Raw genomic sequence first — 23,046 nt, forward strand, 5'->3', positions numbered from 1 at the left:
GACACTAGTACAACCACGTCAGAGAAGTCTTCCGGACCACAGATGTCACAGACGTAGGTTTCAGGCCAATAGACTGCTACTGCCGGAAACGGAAAGCCTTGGGCGGGCAGGAGATTGGACGCGGAGCCGGAAGAAGCCGGAAACTGGAAGCGCCTGGGATGGCCAAGGCGGGGGCTGCCTCTGCCGCTGCTGGTGGCAAGGCGCGGGCGGCGCGCACTGTGCTAGATCAGGTAGTGCTCCCTGGTGAGGAGCTGCTGCTGCCGGAGCAAGAGGACGCAGAAGGCCCAGGAGAGCGACCGCTGCGCCTGAATGCTGGGGCGCGCTCTCGGGTGCGCGTCGTGTGCGGCCCGGGTTTGCGGCGCTGTGGCGACCGCCTGCTGGTAACCAAGTGTGGCCGCCTCCGTCATAAGGAACCCGGCGGCGGCAGCGGTGGTGGCGTTTACTGGGTGGACTCGCAGCAGAAACGGGTGACTGGGGACTCCGGAGGGGGGTACGGCTGTGAGTGGTTTCCCTTCTCTGGGAAGACTTCTCGGAAGCAGGGAAGGAGCCCTGAGCACCCCTCCGCCTCCCTAAGATTAAGGCTAGCCTAGAGACACTATAGTTTTGTACCCACCTCTGCATCTCCTTTAGAGGGGCTGTAAACAACTTCAGAGAAGGGAGACCAGGAGAGAAAGGAGTCTGGAAATCTTTCCCTCCAAGGAGATAAGGACTGTGAGTCATTGTTTTTAAAATACTAAAGGTCAGGGAGCAGCAGGATTACCTTTTGGGGTCCCAACGGGCAGAACCAGACTTAATGAGTGGATGTCAGGGAGTTAAACTTCTCTTAAAATAAGAACTTTCATATAGGAGAAATTTCTAACAGTGGAATGAGTGAGGTAAGGTCTCTACATGCAATGTCCTTATGTGCAAACAGAAGCTAGGACTTGCTGATACGGATATTGAAGAGGTATGGGATACTGGCTCAAATGAACACTACTAGAAGCTGTAAACCTGAGTTTATGATGTGATTGGTTTTCATTTACTGAAAGTAGCCTGTGATCAAGTTTGTAGCAAGATTGGTATTTGCGACTTGGATTTCAGAATATTTCCTAAATATTTCTAATGACAAACATTGCAAAATAACCACTAAAGACTTGTTTAAGATATCTTCCAAGATATCTTGAAAGTGATTGTCATTTATGGGTTGCTCTCTTACTCTGTTTTTTCATAGTATGTCCCAGTGAAAGGAGACCATGTGATTGGCATAGTGACAGCTAAATCTGGAGACATATTCAAAGTTGATGTTGGAGGAAGTGAGCCAGCTTCTTTGTCTTATTTGGCATTTGAAGGTGCAACTAAAAGAAATAGACCAAATGTGCAGGTAATGATGGGACCTTTTGGTTTCAAAAGAAAAGCATACAAATATCCAGAAGTACTCAGATATCCATAAGGCCACTTGAATCATCTTCTAAGCATGACCTATTTTCCCACTTCACATAGGATAATCTCTGAGCATCTGTGTAATCATGCCAGGCTCTGATTTTCTTCCAGTGCTCCAACTCTGGGACCACAGCTACACACTTATTTCTCATTTGCTCTTTTGGGGCATGTTTTACCTCTACTGAGTTGAAAGATTTTATCTATTCTCTCTATTGTTACCTGTTATTTCCAAATCCAATGGACAAATCCAAGGACATAGCCATAGGCTTAGGGAGGAAGGATGGATAAGTGGTGTTAGTTGTACCAGCCACCCATCCATCCTGATTATAGGTCCTGGGACTAACACCTCACACTTAAGTCATGTTACTGTGCCCAACAGTTCGTTCTTGGAGCTGACAGAGGAACAGTCTTCTTAGCTCAAGTTTTCAATTTGGGCTTTTCAGGTATCATAACCACACTCTTTCTGCCCACCTATGCCAGAAATTTGGTGGTTTCTTTGCCCCTTCTCACTCACTGCTTATGTGTCTTTAGATCCTATTTGATTATGTCTCCGATCTTCTGCATGTCCATCCTGTATCTACATTGTGCAAGTTCAGGCTTAGCTTCCTCTTGACTAGACTTGGTTCAGTGTCCTCATTAACATCTTGCCTGTACCCTTTTGCCCCTCCATCTAGGCTTTTGATTGCTGACAGCCTCTTACACTCCCCTTTCTCCAAAAAGAAAGATTCTTCAAAGCCTGCACATTCCCATGATGTTATACTCCAGAAATCTGCCCATATCCATCATTGTATCTGCCATGCTTGAGCCACACCAAACTGTTCAACAGCACTACTGAACACAATTTCTTGCCCTTGTACTTGTGCTTCTGCCATTGCCTCTGTCTGAACTGCTCTATCCCCTTCTCAGCCTATGGAATACTTGCTATCTTTTGAGACCCAGGCTAAAAACCATCACTGTAAAACCATTCCTACATCTTTAATCATCTCTTTTCCCCCCAACTTTGCTGTAGCACTTACTGCAGTCTTGAATGAATTTTGTTGTTTTTATGTATATCCTATGCTATCCAAGACCAAATGCTTCTGAAAGCAGAGAATGTTTTGTTCCTCTCTGGTTTGTCTAATTCCTCTCTAGGTCCTATAGTCACCATAAATAGTAGGTACTTAACAAGTTCACACTCCCATTTCCTTAGTTTCATCACTTTTGAAGTTCAGCTCTGAGGTTTTAAGTAAATCTTGCATGAAGTATTAATGAATTACCACTGTTCCATTTTGCTTTGAATAATTTTCATACCAGAAGTTTCACCTATCCATCTTCTGTAATTCCCTTAAAGCAGTGCTGTCTAATAGAACTGTGACAATGCTAGTGTTTTACACCTGCACTGACCAGTGTATTAGCCACTAGCCACATGCAGCTGTTGAAAATTCTTGAAATGTGGCTATTGCAACAGGAACTAAATTTTAAAAATCTAATTGTAATGTAAGTTTAAATAACTGCATGTGGGGAACAGCTACCATATTGGACAGTGTAACCCTAGAGGTGCTCTCTGGCAGTGAGCTCCCAGTCTGGGGATTTCTCAGTGGGTAAAGGCGGAGGGTAAATGTGTTAATCTTGTTTTCTTTTAAGACTCAACTCTAGAGTGACTATGGGAATCCTGAAGTGTAGCCAGTCTCAGCCTCTGTCTGGTACACTGTAGGTGGCTGGCATCACTGCCTATGGGAAGGAACCAAAGCAGCACCTAAAGAATGCTGTGAGGAGATGAATGTCTTTTAATTATCACTGTAGGTTGGAGATCTCATCTATGGCCAATTTGTGGTTGCTAATAAAGATATGGAACCAGAGATGGTCTGTATTGACAGCTGTGGACGAGCCAATGGAATGGGTGTGATTGGACAAGATGGTCTGCTTTTTAAAGTGACTTTGGGCCTAATTAGAAAGTAAGTCCTGATACCATCTTGCTTGCCTGTATTATAATTATACCTTCTTGGAAAGCTAATCTTTGGGATTTGAATTCTTTGTGATAACATCTAAATCTCCTCAAAGTTAAAAATCAGTATCCTTTTTAGCACAGCTATAAATACATGCATTTAGTCCCATCCTCTCCATGTGACTGTATCAGATTCAGATGTATTTCATGGTGTAGTTTGTGTTGATACGGAATCTATGCTTCTCTTCTAGAATGTCTTCTTTTCCTTATAGCTGATATATATACTCATCTTGAATGTGAAAACTTGACTTTCCCCCTTCTAAATCACTTGAATGCAGATGTAATTTACAATTGTACAGAATCACCAAAAATTTTTCTAAAAATGGAGGCAAAATCTAGGTAGGCTGATACGATCCTCAACCTAATGTAGATACTCATAGAAGCCCCTGGTCTTCTTTCCTGGTAGATACAATAGTTCCCAGGGGCAGATTCTTTCTTAGGTGGTTAGACCTTTACCTACCCAAAGCTGTGTCCCATTAAAGGGCTTTACTTCTAGAGCCACTGAGGATCAGAGCTGTCTTGCATGCCTCTTTGGCTACTGTTTTAGACATTAGAGGACCATGCTGTTAACCAAGCAGCCTTGTGGTTTGAAGGAGTCAACACTTCTGACCAAGTACTGAATTTAATACCAGGGAATAACTTTTAGCACCATAGATAATAAAAAAGCTGTAATTGTAAAGCCTAGAATTAGGGTGCTCTGACAAGGTAGGAGAAGAACCTTATACATTTGTTGTAAAGCTGGTGACACGGGAGTTTGATTTTTTTTGTAAAGGGTTGCCCACTTTGGTGATGTCTGGTATACTGCTAAGTGGAAAGCTGCTTGGAAGAAAGGGGGCAGCCTTGTTCTTGGAGTGATGTTGGTGGGGCTTTGAGTAGCAATGGAGAACTGCCCCAGAAGGAGTGTCCTTCTAAAGGAAAATCAGGTCACACCCTACCGCTTTATTAAATTTCATTTTCTTTCTTCTTCTTCATAGGCTGCTGGCTCCAGACTGTGAAATCCTACAGGAAGTGGGAAAACTCTACCCACTGGAGATAGTATTTGGAATGAACGGAAGAATATGGGTTAAGGCAAAAACCATTCAGCAGACCTTAATTTTGGCAAACATCTTAGAAGCTTGTGACAACATGACAGCAGATCAGAGAAAACAGATCTTGTCCAGACTGGCAGAAAGTTGATCTATGTGGAATTTTTAATGGATTGGTTGAGCCAAGAGACTGGGTTTTCCGGGAAAATTTTTTTCAGGTGAACCTCTCCCCATGAAATCTTTAGAAGACAAGATGTAAAGGTACATATTGTCTTATTAGTCTTAAAGCATTTTTATAAAGTTACTGGTTGTTACCCATGTTCTTGTAGGTGAGAAAAATCATTATAAAATGATGATGTATTTTTTTTGTTCTTTACAATAAAATTTACTAAAAGAATTATGGTTTATTTGGTGTTAACTCCGTTTTGTTAGAGTGCAACTTCTATAATACTGGAAAGGAGCACTAAATAATTATTGTCTGACAACAGTAAAGCATGTTCACCAAAAGAAATGTAGAACACATAAAAAGTATAAAGCAAACAACCACCTGAAACCTCATTATTTAGTGGATGAGTCTATAACAGCTAACAATTACTGGGTGCTTACCACGTACTAAATATTGTCCCAAGTGTTTTGCAGGGATTAACTCATTTATTCTTAGTAACTGCATAAGACACTTCTCCTACTTGGAGAAACCGAGGCACAGACTTTTAACTTGGCTTACATTCTCAACCCTCTATGGGATTGTATGTTTTCCATACTGGAATTACAGAATTATACCTTACAGACTATTTTGTAGTATACATTGTCCACCTCAAACAACATGAAATATATTTTTTCACAATTACTATTAAAAACTGTTGCAATGTTTTCAGGATATTTTGGATATGTCCAGTTTTCTGGTTCTATAAGTAACACTACAGTGAGGATCTCTGAATCCAAGTCCAGCCACATTTTATTTTGCTAAGATCATTTCCTAGAAGCCAAACAAAAACTACCTGTCTAGGTTTTGAAAAAAATGGCACAGGTTCATGATAGAGGTAGAGAGGAAATTCTTCCATGCTATTTGGTATCTCCTGGCAGATGATCCGCCTCAGTGGTTCTGGTGTCAGACACCTTCCTGAGAATGTAAGATTTACAGATGCCCAAAGTCTATCCATAGGATGTCCCCTTTGGATGACAAAGATAATAGAACTCATTCAATATGTTTAAAGACCAAGGAACATTCTGTATTCCTAAAGATATTTCCTGAGGACTGGACTGTTTTTCAGTAATAAAAAGACTGATAAAATTTATCAAGTAATCATAGCTCCTGAGGGATTAAATTCCGAAGGGGAGTGGGTAGGGCAGACAGGTAACCTTTTGGTTCTTTTGAGATGGAAAAAAGTTTTCTGAATTTGCTAACAGCTTAGCTTTCAAGTTTACTAACCCAAACTGGCCACAGTACCTAAAGCAACTATATCTAACTAGGACATGAGAAAAGGGATCACTGTATGTAGTAAGAGGTTATTTAACATGCTTGTGTCAGATGCTATGTACTTTCTGGCTATTTTCAAGTTAGACTTAGGAATACTGTGTTTCTGCTTTTCAGTTTGACTTGTTAATTACAAATATATGAAGAATCTAGTTTGTATAAAACTCAGGAGGATATAAAGATATTCCCTCGAATTGCCCTGTTAAGAGGCTACCATTAGGAAGAGAGAGGTCTTCCACACCCATACTCAGAATAGGGGAGACAAGGTAGGAGCCACAGGTGAGAACAAAGTGCTATGGGGGCTTAAATCAGGGCTAGGTTAGGATAGGCTGATCCTGTAAAGCATATGTAACAACTATTACTGAGTTGTGGAAAATCAGCACCATCAGAGGAGGCTAGAGAAAGTCATACAACTTTGTGATGCCAGTTCAGTGAAAATTAAACTGATAGAACAACGATTATTTAATTATTTAAGCTATATCTAAAGAGTAGGTTTTTCACAAGTAGATGTACAAAAGATGAATTAATACATCCAAAGCCATGTAGTTTTAAGGTTAATTTGTTACGTAAACTTTAAGTCAACATATATCTGGGCACTTCCTGTGTGCCAGGCACGATGGGAGATACAAAAAAGCATCAAGTGTGGTCCCTGTTATTAGTAACATATCCTACTGCAGATTCAAGACATCAATAAAGACATGTGAGTGCCACTGCCACCTTCTCTTTGGTCAAGGCCCCGCCAGCAATATCGCCGCCTGCAGCCGCCCATCACTTCACTGAGTTCTGAAGAACATAGCCTTTTCTGGAAGAAACTCCTTTCTTGAGTGCTTCAGGCCAGTTTTGAGTCTCAAAGTAAGTGGACAGGATATCAAATACTGTTAGAAGGGTAAACAGAAAACAGTGACCACAAAGAAGGAAAAGAGAATTAGTGAATGACTAACAAGGAAAAGGGTGTTCTGGAATATTTCTTTCAATAAACCTACTCTACACCACACAGTATTAGATCCTGGGGAGATAGAGGCAAAGACACAAACCCTGCTTGCCTATAAGGACCTCAGCCTAAACTGAGATCCAGGCCTGTGAACAGACTGCTGCAACAGAAAAACATGGTCCAGTGGGAACGCAGAGAGGGTCCTTGACATGGCCTAAAAGGGGAAGGGAGCATCCCAGATGACCCTGAACTGAGTCCTGAAGGACAAACAGGAATTCACTGATCAATGAAGGCAGGGCATTCTAGGCCGAGGGAACAATTCCAAGTATTATAAACATAGTTGGAAACCAGGAAGAAAATGAAAAATGGCTCTGAGAGGCCAGAAGGATGTCACAAAGTACATGCAGTAAAGTCCAAGCACAGTAGTCATAGGGGAAACTGCCTCAAGGGCCATTTATACTTAAACACAATGCAAAGCAGCAGCACAGAACTAACATGTTAAGCGTGGGCCATGTGAACAAACAATACCTTGATTAATGGCCAGTATCTCTGAGTGATAGTTTCTCCCATTCTGGCATCTGACCATGTATTCCTGGATTGGCAGGCGGGCTGTCTTGAGAGAGTGCTCTCGGGCTTTTTGAAATGTCACCTTCTGTAAATCACAGTCAAGTATTTTTCTTACAAAAAGAATACATAGATATTTTCATTGTAATGTGCATAGCAAATTGTGAGAATCCCCATTTAACCACCACCCAATTTTCATCTGTAATCATAATTAAATGGTAAATGTATTAAAAATCAGAAGGTTATGGCAGAATAGAAAAAGTTGCAGACACTATTTACCTGTCCCAAGTAAGAAATGGCTTGTGTGGTAACACCTCACTTACATGACATTCATTTATCCATTAGCTCCCACACTCACTACTACTAAGAACTAAGAAGGAAATGAATAAAAAGAGGCCTATCTGTAGCTATAATCTGCAGCCAAAAGTCCAAGCAGTCTAAACAGAGAACACACCTGGCCCTAACTCATTAAGACCCAAATCTGGATATCTGAAATTTTCAGTTCACAGCCAATTGGTAGCAGCAAATAGATAAAGTAGACAAGTTTCAAGTCGGCTACACCACAACCAACAAAACAGCAGCACAGTGTGACAGCACACAGCCCAGTAGGAAGGGCTCTGAAAGCTGTAGAAAGGAGTCACAGGAAGTCTAGTCTCCAAGACCCTAACAATCTGAGGCTATTAAGGGTTAGAGTACAGAACTGATGTCCCTTTAAAGATGTCCCTGAGTCATGAAATGAAGTTTAAGTTATATTCACTACCTTGTAAGCACTCTGGAAAGATCTACCTATTCACAAGTTCAGAATTAAAAAGAAATATTTAGATTACTTGGATAATTGATATATGTGGGTTAGGAAGGGGCCTCAATAGTTAACTATTCCACTCCAACCCCAAGCATTGTTTGTCTATCCTCTGTGACTTCTCTCCCAAGTGGCCTCTGACCTTAAATGGACAACTTTTGTGACAGGGAATTCAATCATCCTGGGGAAACTCTTCCAATTTTGACAGTATGGGTTAATAAAAATTCTTCTTGATACTGAGCCAAATTTTCTGTTTTCCCTGAGACTTCCACTCATTTATCCTATTTCTCTGCCTCCAGGGCCACATCAAGGAGGTAAAACGGCCCTTCCACAAGATGGCCATTCAGATACTTGGAGGCAATGATCATATCCCCTTGAATCCTTTCTTCTCCAGACTGTTAATCTCACTTCTGTAAACTCTTACTTGACTATGACTTAGTTTTGAGTCCTTTCATCATTCAGATCAAACTGTCTATTTTTTTCTAGCTTGTCAATGTCCTTTCATTTATGGTCCTATAATCAACTACCTATCAAGAGTGTGATCTAACCGAAACAGTGTGAAGCAGGCCTAGCACCTTCTCTGTTCTGACACAGGACTGCCTGCCTCTCAGACTCACATGAAACACAGTTCCAAGACAGAACTTCAAAAAATGTTTTAAGTAATGCAGTTGAGATGGGATAAAGGTATAGCTATTCAAAGGATCCTCTTTGAAGGATAACATTGCTTTACATATAGAGCTATGATTCTTTTTTAAGTCTGTTCCTTTACAATCATTTTGAACTAGAGTACACAATTCAAAATTAATAGGAGACTTACCCTGGAGATGCTATGCTGGAGGAGCTTACTGTTTTCTTAGTATTTAAATATTTCTTACTGTTTTCTGTTTTCTTAATATTCAAAGACAAAATGATTTCCCTGAAAAAGTGTTCTTAGCTTATTTCTGTGAAGAAGCCAAGCTCTCCAGTAACAACTAAAAGGTTATACACATCTGACAAATTTTTGTGCCAGTTATTTGTCAGTTTTAATGTTGGAGAGATAAAAGACAATATGTTAAAATTGCACATCTATAGATCAAATGCTGCTCACTAACCTTCTAGACTTTTCTGCCCCAAAAAAGGGACTGTCGCTTTGCTATGGAAGACTACCTCTGGTTCTTACGTCTTTGTAATCTCTTATATCTAAATCAGCACCCCCTGATTATTTTGGTTTTCACTACATAGACTTTTTTTGAAAGCCTGTCCAGTTGTTTTGCAGATTTGCAAATTTGTTTTGCTTTAACAAATTTTTACATTCTCCATCTGTTTCCACACAATTAAATTCAATTTAAACATCTTCCAGTAAGAATACCTCACAGGTGGGATTCCATCATATCAGGAGGCACATGTCACTATAGGTAATTCTAAGTTTGATCATTTGGTTAAGATGGTGACCTCCAGATCACACCATTGTAATGGTATATTTTTTTGCCTTTGTAATCTATGGGGTGATACTTTGAGACCATGTGAATAGCCAGTTCCCCTACAAACGAAATTTCATTCAATCAATTCCCTGAATCAACAAGTAAATTGGGAGTGACAGAATGATGATTTTTTAACTCTAGTATGCATTTCTCATTTATTAACTGGCATTCCTAAGAGAATTCTCCCTCCTCCCTCTGCCTACATTTTAGATTATTGCTTTGAAGTCATGAAACACTGACAATTTTTTAATAAATGCAATTCAGTTAAAAAACTGTTAAATATGTATATCTCATACATATATGAAAAAAATACATAAAATACACTCACAAATAAGAAAAACGTATATAAATATGAGAATATAAATCTATATATAAAATATGCTCACATATACTTGCATGATCATAGACTCTATTAAGAGGGATACACAAGAAAACTGGTTGCTTCAGGTGAGAGACATGGGGACAAGGATGAGAGGGAGGATTATTTCTCACTGTATCCTTTTTTTCATACAAATGTAACTATTGTATATTATTCATGACTTATGCAATATGATTACTAAATATAAACAAATGCAATCACCTCAACAAATATTTGTATAACAGAAACATATTTAAAAACTCCAAGTATTCCAATAAACTCCAATTCAACAAAAGACATATGGACAGTCCTAAAGTTGAGATTATGGGTTAAGATTTGTGTCAGAGGGGAAGTTGGCCTAGGAAGGAGCAAACTACTCTCTCACAAAGAACAAATACCTGGTAAGAATATTGGGTCAATGCTTCACTGGTTAAGATCAGAGTTATCCTTGCAGAACTGAGAACAGGAGAGAAGAAAGGAGTCCAACAACCCCACTTACATAATTATCAAACACTCTAATTCCTGACTGAATTCTGTCAGGCCTGGATTGCTGACATTGCTGATGAGGACAAAGAGAACTACACTATGGGAAGGCCAGCCTAGGCAGAATAGGCTCCTTGCTCCTTCCTCCTATTCCCTCTGAGTCTTTAGGCCTTTTGGGTAAGATTATGACAAGGCAGATGCCTCTAAAAGTAAGCACCACTTTTCAGTACACAGTTGCTGGGCCTAAAATGTAGACTTACCTTCTGAATGCTTTCATCCACAAGTCCACCAAGGATGTAAACTTTGTTTGGATCAACATCTTCAAGAGCTAATGAAAAAATGAAGGCCACTGAGATCAAATCTATTTTATAATTTCTAAATCCAAAGAAAATGAAAGCATTATGAATGATAAAAGAAACAATGCAGAAGAAAACAAAAAATATAATAAATTTGCTAATTTTCTGAAAAGGCCAATTAAACAGACAAACCTTTGGCATATCTAATCAAGAAAAAGGTAAGAGACTCAAATTACATTAGGACTCAGGAGACAAAATGAAAATCACAGAGGAATGTGAAATAATTAGAATAGAAGGCTAAGATCAAGTTAACACCAATAAATTTGAAAATTATGCAAAACGGATGGTTTTCTTGTATATACCTAGCATTGATCCAAGGAGGAAGGGTCAGTGGCAGGGACCAACCAGGGAAATGGGAAGGACAGCCAGATAGCTCACAAGGTCCAGAGGAGGATGGAGACCCTAACTGTGTGCAGCTGTGTGCATGTGGTAGGACATATGCAAAGCATCCAGTGAGATATCCATCCTTAAGAGGTGTGCAATTAATGTTCACTTTTTTTTTTAATGCCTTGGGTGGCTTTAACAAATTCTGACAGGGAGTAAAGAAACAAAGGGCTGGGAACAATGTGCTACATGAATCCAGGTATTAAAGTACATACCATATTCTGAGTCAGGAGTCAGGTACACAAGGGTTTCCAGAGGAAACAAACTAAAGCAGTCTTCTTCTGTTACGTCTAGCTGAAAAGTGCAAATAATCCAATGTAGTGTGAACTACGTTAAGACATAACCCACACTGCAGCAACTAGTTATTGGGCATCTAGTTTCTATCAGGCATGGTTCCAGGTGAATCAAGGGTTGCATGATTAACAAGCTGCTCTCAGAAAGTGCTCGGGGAGGGGAAGAGAAAGGCAAAGACATTCCACCCTACAAAATGAGACAGAAAGTGGTAACGAGGCCCTAACAGAGGCACAGGAAGCACGTCCCAGGACTAGAGAGAGGGAATGACAATATCAGGAAGACCCTGTAGTGAAGGGAACACTGGAACTGGGTTTCTGAAAAGAGGTGAGATTGACCTGTACAAAAGGAGGAAGCATTCAAAATGGAGGGAATTACCCCAGGAAGGCATGAAGAAAGGAAAGCAAGAGGGCTATGTGGCCCTGAGAGTGAGTTTGGCTCTAGGACAGAAACCATAAAACACACTTACAGAATTAAAGCTGGAAACAACTGCACTAGAGGAGGACTGTTAAGACAGTAACAGCACCCACAGCTCCTGTGTGGACCCCCCAGGGTACTCTTCACACCCTTTGCCTCCGGGGTGCTCTAGGCAAGGCCACACTGCCTAGTCTCAGTTACATAATGCAGACACGCAAGGGCATTTATAGTGGCCTTTCTTAGGAATCGACTGGATTTCTGCCTATATGGCAATCACTGTGTTTACAAGATCCTAGGGAAAGAGTTGCAAAGTAACTCAGTACTTGCTAAAACTCATCTAAAATTTGCATTACTTTCATAAGGATTCTTTGTCTTCTCTCAAATCTCAGGTTTCTAATTCTGTACTACTGAGAACGTAAAAGAAATCATGGCATTTCCCCAAAACATTCCTGGAGTATACAGTCTAGCATATGATATATAGGATACAAAATAGTTCTAGGTATTGGTAATATTAGTTTGCCAATGCAGTGGAAGGCTGAAAAATTTATAATATAAGAACAGGTAAGACGTTCTAAATTTTTTTGTATTATAATAGTGAAAACATATATACATATACACACACGTGTGTGCATATATGTGTGTTTTATATATACATGAAAAAATATACATATATTTTTTACATCAAAATACGAAAAAAATTAAAAATAATTTACCCTTATCCCACAACCTACTTCTCAGATGACAATTCAAATAATATGTAAAATAAGGCTTACCAGGTAACTAGAAAATCCATCATTCATCCTCAAACACTCTTCATACAGGGGGCTATCTGCTGTGAATCCAGTGAGGCAGATCCAAAATGGCCTGTCAGCTTTTTTATTTGATCCATACAACCTCCGGATCTGTCCAGCCAGTCTACTTAATTCCTCAAAGAAATAAGAACTTAGGCTGACAACATGCACACTCGTTCTAAATTCATTATCGACAAATGGTTACCCAGTAAGTTCACTGACCACTACTCTGGGAAACTTCATGGACTAGATAGGCCCCATTCATGCCACGAGTGAGTATACACATGGGTGTGCACATTCACCCCCATGGCATCACACCTTATAGGTCAAAGTGAAGATAATGATACTAGCCCAGAAATAGTGAGTTAATGTAGAAACTGAAAAGTCCCCCTCCTTCTGGACCTGATGTTATAGATCTAATATGATAAAATTGTTCTTTAGCTTTTATGTAAAATCTTACCATGTAATATTTACTATTTATTAAAAAGAGGTTAGATTACTACAAGACATTTTTATACTCCACCAGATAAATGTGGCACCTTTTCTCTAACTCCAGGAAATGTAATAGGATTGAAGTTTTAACTTTCCAACCTGATTCAAAGAGATCACCATTATAGAAAGGTAGTTTCATAATATGGCCTAATAGATTTAGTAGAAAAAAAAGCTTTGGGTTTGATTTAATCTGGTATCTCAGTTGTAGGAAATTCTTGGTTGACCTTTTCAAAGGATTATAGTTACAGGCTCCATATAAAAACCCCAGATTTTTAGTTTTCCTAATTTCTCTGAAAAGCATCAAACACTAGCACATACAACAGGGATGCTGGAAAACAGATTTGGTTTTGTGGTGTAAGTCCTAAATTTAAGTCCCAATACTGTGTGCTACCTTAACATCTGGTGAAGCCAGGTTCTTGAATGGCCCCTAATTGCAAGTTCCTCCCCCAGTTCTGCTCCCTTGGATAAGGTACCCTAGTTAAACATCCTTTCTATCAGAGGGACCACACATAGTTCCTGCTTATCCCTGAGTAATGGGTTCTAGTTCCCTGCCAGCCCACAGAGTTATGCCAGCAAACAATTACATCTTCCTGTAGGAACTAGGGGGCACCCCACTCTCTTGATACTACAAAGCCTGCTTCCCATAGCTCCTGGCTTGTTCTGTTACCAAATACAACCCCACATGGTTCTGCATGGCATGCAGTGTCATCCTGCCTCTGGACTGAGTTCATGTGACTAATAAACTGCTATTGATCTTGTCTGTTCAGTGTCAAGTATCTTATGTTTAGCCATCCCTAGAACCCTAGGGCAGAAATTCCTCTTTCACCAATAGGGTGAATGGGAGACAATTAAAACACATGCATTGCAGGAAGACCTCCCATCAGGTACTGACCCCACAATATGCAACTAGCCAAATACTCCTCTCCCCAGCAGAAGGCCAAAGATTTCATCTCTGGAAAACTGAACATGAAAGGGTCCACCTGTACTAGGGACACCATGGACACACAGATAAATGTGTTAGGTTCAAAACAGAAGATAAAGTAAAAATCTGTAAACTGAACCAGAGGATGTCTATTCTCTTCCTGATCCTTTATAACAGCCATCTCAGAACTTAGTAGCCATGTGTGAAAACTAAACACTTCAGCTGGTTTACTACAGAATCACAGAAGCTGGAGCTGGTCATGCTCTTGGTGAAAGCATCCTTCTGGATGTCCCTCAGTGAGCAGGAGTTTGGAGTTTAGTGAATGTTCTACCTTCTTAGACATGTGGTGGGTCATACTCAGATCGATACAGAGTCTTGGTCCTGAGTGTTTGGCTTCCAAAAGTCTCTCCCTGGTTAAGGATCTCAGAAAACGTTTGCTGTGCTGGGGGCAGATGCCTAGAGTAGAAATATCAGAAAGGAACAAAAGTGGGCAAACAGAGTAATAATATTCATCAAGAAACAAATCTCCTCAGCTAGGTGAGTGCTCTTTTCATATGAAGAGAAACCTGAAATTTGTGCAAAGCATTCATTCACTACGTAATTTAGGTATCAGAGCACAGTGGTGAGGAGTGTAGACTCTGGAGCACACTGTTAGGTCTAATTAGAGTTTGTTCATTTATTACCTATATGATCTTGGGCATGTTATTTATTTATTTATTTTTGTAGTGCTTTTTTAAATTAAGGCATCATTGATATACAATCTTATGAAAGTTTCACATGAGCAACACCATTCAGCAATATTATCAATTCCCCCCACACACTCCACTGCAGTCACTGTCCATCAGTGTGGTAAGATGCTATAAAGTCATTACTGTCTTCTCCATGCTGTACTGCCTTCCCCGTGACCTACCTATTTTATGTGTGCTGATTATAATGTTGGGCATGTTATTTTTCTCTGAGCCTTAGTCTCTTCACATGTAAAATGTGGATAATAAAAGTAACCACCACTTAGGGTTACCCATGTAAAATTCCTAGCTCTGAGTCTAGTACATGGCACTGAATAAATGTTACCTATGGTTATCAGTCTTGCTGCTTCTGAGGATATAAACACATATGTGCACTGCCTGAAAGGCAGCCTTAAATTTTGCTTTCTTTGATGCTTTGATTCCCAACAAAATAGGATAATAGGCCCTACCTCCCAGATGTTTGCTTTTACCCCAAAACAATATTCCTACTCTCCTAGGAACATGCTGGTACCAGTTTGCTAAGAAATAACTATGATTATATCAGCAATATGACTTATTACCTGAATTTTCTACACGATTAGCTTTTCGTCTTTCTTTTTCTTGCTTTCTTTTGCTCTTCTTTGCTGCCACTATCTTTTCCCAGTGTCTCCGTTTTCTTTGGACATTTTTCTTATGTTATCCAGAAAACAAAATTGTTTGAGAACTTCATAAGCACCAAAAAGGAAAATGAATATTAAAAACAGTTACTTATTTTTTAAATTTAGATATGAAGTTAGGAGAGAAAAAGCATATTAGTTTAAAAAACAATAGACTAGATTGAGATTAGCAGAAGCAAAGCACCAGAAAACAGATGTGATGTGTCCTAGGTCACAGTAAATTTGTTAGGGATGAGGCCTAAAGCAGAGTTTAGATCTCCTGATCCTTCTGAGGTAAAATAAAAAATTCCTCTTGAACATTATTTACTTTTCTTATGACTAAAGGAACTGAAACCTTAAATCAGTTAGCAGGAAATTCATCCCTTGAGATACACCAAGCTCTTTCCCAGTCTTTTTGTTAGCAGTATCTAACCTTAAAACAGGGGTCTCTGGGACACCCCATCATCTCAAAGCCCGTGATCGGGCAACTCACTGCACTTACCGAGCACCACATCGCACTGCCTGTGGGCATGGTCTCTCCCTCCTCCCGATGCTGGCATTCCACATCAATCTGTAGAAGCTGGAAGCTTTCAGAGATGCCATCTTCTCCTGTGTCCTCTACAATGACTTCTCGCTCCTGCAGCTCAGGGGACTCTGTTTTCCAAGCACTCCCTTCCAATTTCCAGTCCATGTGCTTAGTCCTCTATCCTTTTTTACCCAGATTAGAAAAAGGCACAATTATGTGAGACAGTACATTAATTCACTTACAGAGGTATTTCCCTATATTCAAATGACAAATGGTATTATTGTGTTATTGAAGGATAAGTGTGTAAAATACTAACACAGATTTTTTTAACTGAAAAAAGCGTATGTGTTTTCCAGAGAAATGAGTTAGCACAGAAACATTTCAGTAGTAAGGAAGCCAATGCTTTTAAGGAGACAAGCACAACTCCAGACACCTCCAAACAATCAGTCATGATTCACTGCCGCACTGACATAGATAACCAAGTCGTTCACTGTGTTCTTTGAAATGTATGTATGAGGGTGGGACAGAATGGCAAAAGCCACCTCCCCCATTATGCTTATTTTCAAAACCATTCCTTTAGCAAACATTTAATGAGCACCTACTGTTTGCAAGATCCTGTACTAGAAACATCTTGAGAGGATGAAGAGCTAGACAAAAACATATGGTAGAGAGCGGCCCAAAACCAACAAAGAATTCTTCTAGGTTCTGGTGGTATATCAGAACTAATTTTTCCAAACTATGTATTCCCTCCCTCAACTCAGTTAAGTTTCAATGCTGTAGAAAGCCACAGTCACCAGTGGGAATGTTAAATGCCCACCAGAAGTGCTTAGGTAGAACAATATGGAGAACCACTGTTTCAGAACACTAAATGAATGATGTTATTTCAAAGTGGTGCTCAAATCCCTGAGAGACATAAATCAGTGTCTGGTCTATGGCTACCTGTCACAAAGAATGGTATGACCACCGTTCATGGCTGCTTGTGAGTCCAGTGTGCTGCCTGCCACCTGAGGAAAATCTTATCTTCAAAAAAGTAAATCTATGCAAAATGATCTTATGATTAAAAGGTCTATTTATAATGAAAAGTAGTGATCCTCACTCCAACTCTTGTTAACCAGGTGTTTTTACTTCTTCTGGTAATTAACCCTTAACCTCAAATCATAGGCTTACACCCATTACTTCTTGATTCAACTTTGAATTTTATCAACACCCTATAAAAATTAGAATTGAAATCACTTAAATTAACCCTTCTTATTCTAGTTACCTTGACCTTTAGATTTCCTGAGGTATAATTTACATACAGTAAAACGCAAAGATTCTTACAAGTATTACTCGGTAATGAGTGGGTGTGTGGCAAAATATTCAATAAATTTTTGACAAATGTATAGGGCCTATGGTACCCACACTCCCATCAAAACATAGAACATTGCCATGACTCCAGAAAGTTACCTTCGTTCTACACTTTCCATTTCAATCTCCATCCCACTGCACTGCCTGCCAAAAGCAACCATCGTTTTTTCTATAACGTAGATTAGATATGCCTATTATAAAAAATCATATAAATGCAGTGTGCACTCTTTTGAATTTGACATTCTCCTCTCAACATATTTTTGAGATTCATACTTGTTGCTTCACATGTCACTAATTTGTCCCTTTTATTGCTGAGCAGCATTCCACTGTATACCACAATTTGGTTATTTTCCTGTTGACAGACATTTAAGATTTTTCCAGTTTGAGGCTATTATGAATAAAGCTGCTATGAACATTCTCACTCAAGTGTTTTTGTGTATATATATATTTCCATATCTATTGGCTAAGTACCTAACAGTAGAATCACTGGGGCACAGGACAGGTATCTGTTTAACTCATAAGAAACTGCCAGCAGTTTACTAAAGTAATTGTACCATTTCATAGGCTGTCAGTAAGTAGGAGAGTTCCAGATGTTCCACATCATCACCAACACTTGCTGTTGTTAGGGTTCTTAATCTTAGCCATCCTTGTGTAATGGGACTTCATTGTGTTTTAATTTGTATTTCTTTATTAATGATACCGAACACTTTTCATGCAATTTATTGGTCATTCATAATATATTTTTGTGAGATTTCTGCTCAAGTCCTTGGCTAATTTTTATCTTTTTATTAATGAGCTATAGGTGTTTATCATATATTCTGCAAATAAGTCCTTTTTTAGACATGCGTGTTGAGAATATTTTCCCCAAGTCTGTAGCTTGCCTATTCATTTACTTAACATTGCTTTTCATTCAGCAGAAATTAAAATTTTTGAACAAGTCTAACTTACTGATTTTTTTCTTTTCTAGTTAATGCTTTCTGTGTCCTCTAAAAATGCTTTTCGGTGTCTTTCTGTGTCTACCCTAAAGTCACAAAGGTAATCTCTGTTTCCTTCTGGAAGCTTTACAATTTTAGCTTTTACACGTCAGTCTGTATCTCAAATTCATTTATCTAAAGGATAACAGTCTTGTCCTACCTATTGTCCAATGCCTAAAAACAATTTCTTCATATATTTTGCCCAGTTTTACAGTTTTTTGCTTTTGTGTTTTTACTGTAGGAAGGTAAGTCCAATACCCATTCCTCTCTCATAATTACCAGAAGTCATCTTTACTATTTTTAAGAATATTTCTAAACTTCTACTTCTCATTCAACAACCTTAAATAGTATTCTTTGATTCCTCAATATATTGGGCTGTGAACATAAATAGTCTTATGTTTCCTTCCATCTCCCTTCTTCCTTTAATTTTCCAACTTTGGTAACCTTACTTTACATTACAAAAGCTTTCATTTTACAATGGTGAAGGCAGGTTTTACATTATGTCATGTCATCAAAATTAAGACTTCTGCACTTTGCCTATCCCATGCCTGTTTCTAAAATTTGTAAACCAATAAAACCACATTTATAACTATAAATATTACCCACTGCAGAGACAGGTAGTGTGAGAATTACATTTTGTTCTCCAGTGTTTTGACTCCCATTCCGGTTCCTAGAAAACATTTCTAGTGTTGAGTTCACATTGCTTTTTTCTAGTACTCCATCAAATTCTCAAAATTAGACCAAATTTTAGTTCTGTTTTTAGTTTAGACATACTTAACAGGCTGTGGTAATGGAAAAATAGCAGTCTTTGTCATGCTTCCCAACTTGCTACTTGTCAGCAGTGGGACAACAGCCAAAGCTCTTAACTCTGCCATAGATTACCTCTATGAGACAGGATGATACTACCGCCCAGGACTGCTGCAGAAACTAGACATAATTCATTTACCCAAGATAGAACAAGTATGCATTGAATACTGGCTGTTCAAACTTCTCCAGTGTTGTTCTTTCAGTTTTTCAAAAAAATATAAAAGTCTTCTGAGCAGTTTTGGGTATTCATCATGCATCATATGAACATCTGACCACCAGATGTATTCCTGAAGATGGCCAAGTAAATCACATGCTAGCTTTTCAAAATTACAGATCTGAAATTTGTGTTCACTTGCCTGCCAAGCTAAAGTTTACTTTTGCTTAGAAATCCCTTTTTAAGTCAGTATAAATTTTAATATACTTATTTGTACCACTGACTGTGTCACTATGAGTTTAAAGCATGAACAAATTTAATAGTATACATTTCTAGAGAAATAGGAAAATACCAAGTTATTCTTAAAAGTGCTGCATGTTCACCTATGAGCAGCAATGTTCATTACAAATAACGTTTTTAACAAAAGACCTTCCTTTAGATGACTAAACAAACTTTGTTATGCCAACCATCAGTCATCTTCATTTTTCTGCACTTAAGTATTTATAAAAGAACAAATGAAAACTTTAAGACAAACTGGTCCAATACCTAATAACTCCACTAGGGTAGAAAACAAACACCAATCTGTTGAATGAATGCTAGTTTGTTAACAGCATATGATCTCCCTCCTCTGAATTCCACAGCATTTTGCATTCTTACCTGTGTTTGCTCATTCATTCAGTCAGTAAATACTCACTAGGTTCCTCCTTCTGTGCCAGACTCTTTTGGGGAATGACTGGGAGACAAGAATGTGGATGTCTCATTTGAGGAAGTCCGGCTGAGGAGAAAAGAGAGCAAGCATTAGAATGGCTACAGGGGTTTCAGAGTTCTCCACTGTTGTTTAGAAAACTGGAACCTCTATGCTCATCTTTTCTCTCCCACTAAACTGAATTCCTTTGCAGGAAGGACTATGTACCTATATTTACCTAAACACTGAACAGCTCACAATTAAAACCTTGCCAACAGCAGCATTTGAATAAAGATTTGTTGAACTGAACTGAATTTTACCACCACCACCCCTCTTCCCTTCCTTCTTGTGCCCTTCCTTCTATCTCAGACCTCTCCAAACTCCTCTAGTCTCTAAGGATGTTTTCCGGACCAGAACTGGGGATACAGTGAGTTTGAAAATCAGACAAAGGCAACTCCAACCACTACCAGAAGAGTCTGTCAGGCACTAGCAGAGATCACATCTTTTTCATCTTTGCATCTTTTGTGGCCAGCATAAGGCCTTGCACAGAATAGAAACTCAGTAAATATTGAATAGAAGCTTGCCACCTAGTGATCCTCAGAAAGCAAAGGTAAAGGTGGGCATCCAGAAGCAGAGATATATTTAATCTGTATGAGACATTAAGCCCAGGTTCAGCATTTTGCTTCTTCATTAAAAAAAAATGTTTCCTGAGCCTCTATTACAGGTCCTGGGGCCAGGTACTGGGGTTATTCAGTTAATTTTTCATTTAAGAAATATTTACTAAGCTCTTGACATGTTAAGGATTTGGGGATGATGTTTATTCTGCCTTCATGGGGCTCCAATTATCTGACTCAGCCTTGCATGATAGCTGGTCTGTTTCCCCTAGATTATAAACCCTTCTAGGGAAGAGGGGACGAGGAATTCACATGCACACACACCTCCCCTTACTCAGTATCGAGCCTCACAAAATAAAAGCATCCTATGTGTTTGGTAATCATGCCACTCTTCGGCTTAGAACCATGAAGCATTCGCCATTTCACTTACAGTAAATAACCCAAATCCTTACAACAGCCTATACTGATCATTAAGGTCTACCTCCCCCAACAATTGTTCTCTTGACTGTCTAGCGGTCTACTATTCCTCAAACATACCAAGCAAGGCCTTTGCACTTGCTGTTCTCTCTTCCTCCAAAGCTCTTCCCCTAGATAATTAAAGGACTACCTTCCTAACTTCATTCAGATTTTCACTATCTAGCATGGCACGTATTATTTTTTTGTCTGAACTTCCCATTCCTATAATGTAAGCAAGTGTTCTGTTTGCTTTGTTTACTACTATATCCTCTACGCCTAGAAGGTTTGGCATATAACAAACTCAATAAATCCTCCCCCGCACCCCTAGTTCTGAGGTGACAGAGGCCTCAGATCTTTTCTAACCCGTCCCACCTGATGAGCATACCCCTGGACACTAAGTGTGGGCAGCCTCTGTTTGCACATTTCCCAGTTTCTCATTCTGCTTTAGTCCACCGAAGCTGGCTCCACTTCTCTGGTACCTTCATCACAAGAACACCTCGACGCCAGGCCCTACAGTACCCGCCTGGGCCCCGCCTGGCCCGCTGGCTGCGAGCCAGAGTGGAAGCAGGAAGGGACAGCAATAAGAAGGTAGATGACCCCAGGCCACACGACTGTTGAACGCCGCTCCTCTGGCGCCTTCTCCGCTCACGAACTAGGCTGCAATCCCAAGTCAGACCCCATAGCCCCTTTCCCGCCAGTCAACGACCCTCCAGCATACCTGGATCTTTCACCTCAAGCAGTGGCAGCTGCTCTCATCAGGCCCCGACTCTAGACTCACTTCCGGTTCCTGCCCCGCCCCATAGCATTGTGGGAATCGTAGTTCTCAGCCTGCCCCCTTCTCTGCAAGGACCAGAGCCAGCAGGCTTGGACTTCCACATCCGACCCTGCCACTAAGGAGCTGCTACCCGCTGGAAGTGTTACCGCACCTCTCTGAGCCTCAGTTCCCTGTCTGTTAGCTGGGAAGTATAATCCCAGCTCCTTCCCTACTCACAGAGTCGCTGAAGGTGGCCAGGAGCTTTGATGTCTGTGAAGGACTGAACATTGCAAAACTGGGCTGAAACCAGACTTGACCCAGCTTGCAGCCTGGGCACCTTGTCCTGCCCTGGGTTTCCCCACTACCAGCAGGGCCCATGAGCTGACACAACCCCCCTCACCACTACCTGGCTGTCCAGACTCACAACAGAGTTATCTGGGCTTGAGCAGGTAACAGTGAGTCTAGCCTCTGCCCACTCTCCCTTTTCCATCTCACATCACATATCCACAGGGAAACTGAGGCTCAAGGACCTGAAACAACTTGCCTTAAGCCGTAGCCTGATAAAAACTATCAGCCACTCTTCATTTTATTCCTACAGTCCTAGGGGGCTCATCCTTTCAGAGAGATCCTAACATGAACAAGCCTGAAATAGCTCCTGCCCAAGAAACCACAGCCCTGCTGGATTCCTCCTCGGCCCCACAATGTTTCCTCCTCCAGACTTGTCTTCCATAGCTCCTCTAGCACCTCCCACTTGGCCCCAGTCCATGCTTCAATCCATCCTTTACCTCCTACTGGAGCATTTTTAAATGCTAAAATGAAACATTCTTTTTCCCTCAAAAGGCTTTTTCTAAAACCAGCTCTAATGTGTCTTCTCTGCTCAGAGGCTGGCCCTGCCTTCCCACTCAGCAGGGCTTACAAGGTGGCTCAAATTGTCTTCAACAGTTCCCATCACACCTACCAGTTCCTATACACTTTGCACTCAGTGATACTGAAAACCTGTCTCCTCTTCCTACCACTGTTCTTTCATCACTTCACCTTTGAATGACTTCATGGCCACCTCCCCATAAGAAAGGCCTCCTAGCTGGTCTCACTGCCCACTCCCTACCCCCACTTCCCAGCCTCCACCCATTTGCCAAGTGACTATGTGTCACCCTACTCCAAACCTTCAGTGGCTTCATTGTTCTTGGATGTAAAATCT

General features: G+C 40.2%; 2 protein-coding genes across 7 annotated transcripts; one reads left to right on the top strand and one right to left on the bottom strand.

Moving 5' to 3' along the window:
• The first annotated feature begins 6 nt into the window (after positions 1-6).
• On the top strand, positions 7-4,825 carry EXOSC3 (exosome component 3). Its single transcript, XM_017672610.3, has 4 exons — positions 7-467; positions 1,211-1,360; positions 3,202-3,353; positions 4,378-4,825. Exons 1-4 carry the CDS (start codon positions 159-161, stop codon positions 4,577-4,579), a joined length of 813 nt encoding a protein of 270 aa, XP_017528099.1. The 5' UTR covers positions 7-158; the 3' UTR covers positions 4,580-4,825.
• A 1,524-nt stretch (positions 4,826-6,349) lies between these two features.
• TRMT10B (tRNA methyltransferase 10B) lies at positions 6,350-21,961 on the bottom strand. 6 transcript variants are annotated; one of them, XM_036996598.2, is made up of 10 exons: positions 21,813-21,960; positions 20,034-20,114; positions 16,034-16,239; positions 15,457-15,565; positions 14,482-14,606; positions 12,719-12,871; positions 11,453-11,531; positions 10,758-10,825; positions 7,362-7,485; positions 6,350-6,777 (listed from the first exon to the last, which is right to left on the bottom strand). In XM_036996598.2, the coding sequence occupies exons 3-10, from the start codon at positions 16,220-16,222 to the stop codon at positions 6,671-6,673; spliced, it is 954 nt and encodes a 317-aa protein (XP_036852493.1). In that variant the 5' UTR covers positions 16,223-16,239; positions 20,034-20,114; positions 21,813-21,960; the 3' UTR covers positions 6,350-6,670. The 6 variants fall into 6 exon arrangements, with proteins under 6 accessions (XP_036852493.1, XP_073083483.1, XP_036852491.1 ...); XM_073227382.1 differs by having other exon boundaries at positions 16,034-16,246; positions 20,032-20,114; XM_036996596.2 differs by having other exon boundaries at positions 19,997-20,114.
• Positions 21,962-23,046: the final 1,085 nt, after the last annotated feature.

This window comes from Manis javanica, chromosome 2 (genome assembly GCF_040802235.1).
Source record: "Manis javanica isolate MJ-LG chromosome 2, MJ_LKY, whole genome shotgun sequence".
Lineage (NCBI taxonomy): Eukaryota > Metazoa > Chordata > Mammalia > Pholidota > Manidae > Manis > Manis javanica.

Excerpts from the sequence above, each read along its gene's own strand:
- TRMT10B (XM_036996598.2), bottom strand. The coding sequence starts at position 16,222 with ATGGACTGGAAATTGGAAGGGAGTGCTTGGAAAACAGAGTCCCCTGAG. Across the intron at positions 14,607-15,456 it reads TAATCGTGTAGAAAATTCAG|GCATCTGCCCCCAGCACAGC; the intron begins GTAATAAGTCAT and ends TTTCTACTCTAG. Across the intron at positions 11,532-12,718 it reads ATGGATTTTCTAGTTACCTG|CTAGACGTAACAGAAGAAGA; the intron begins GTAAGCCTTATT and ends TGCACTTTTCAG.
- EXOSC3 (XM_017672610.3), top strand. The coding sequence starts at position 159 with ATGGCCAAGGCGGGGGCTGCCTCTGCCGCTGCTGGTGGCAAGGCGCGG. Across the intron at positions 1,361-3,201 it reads GAAATAGACCAAATGTGCAG|GTTGGAGATCTCATCTATGG; the intron begins GTAATGATGGGA and ends TTATCACTGTAG. Across the intron at positions 3,354-4,377 it reads ACTTTGGGCCTAATTAGAAA|GCTGCTGGCTCCAGACTGTG; the intron begins GTAAGTCCTGAT and ends TCTTCTTCATAG.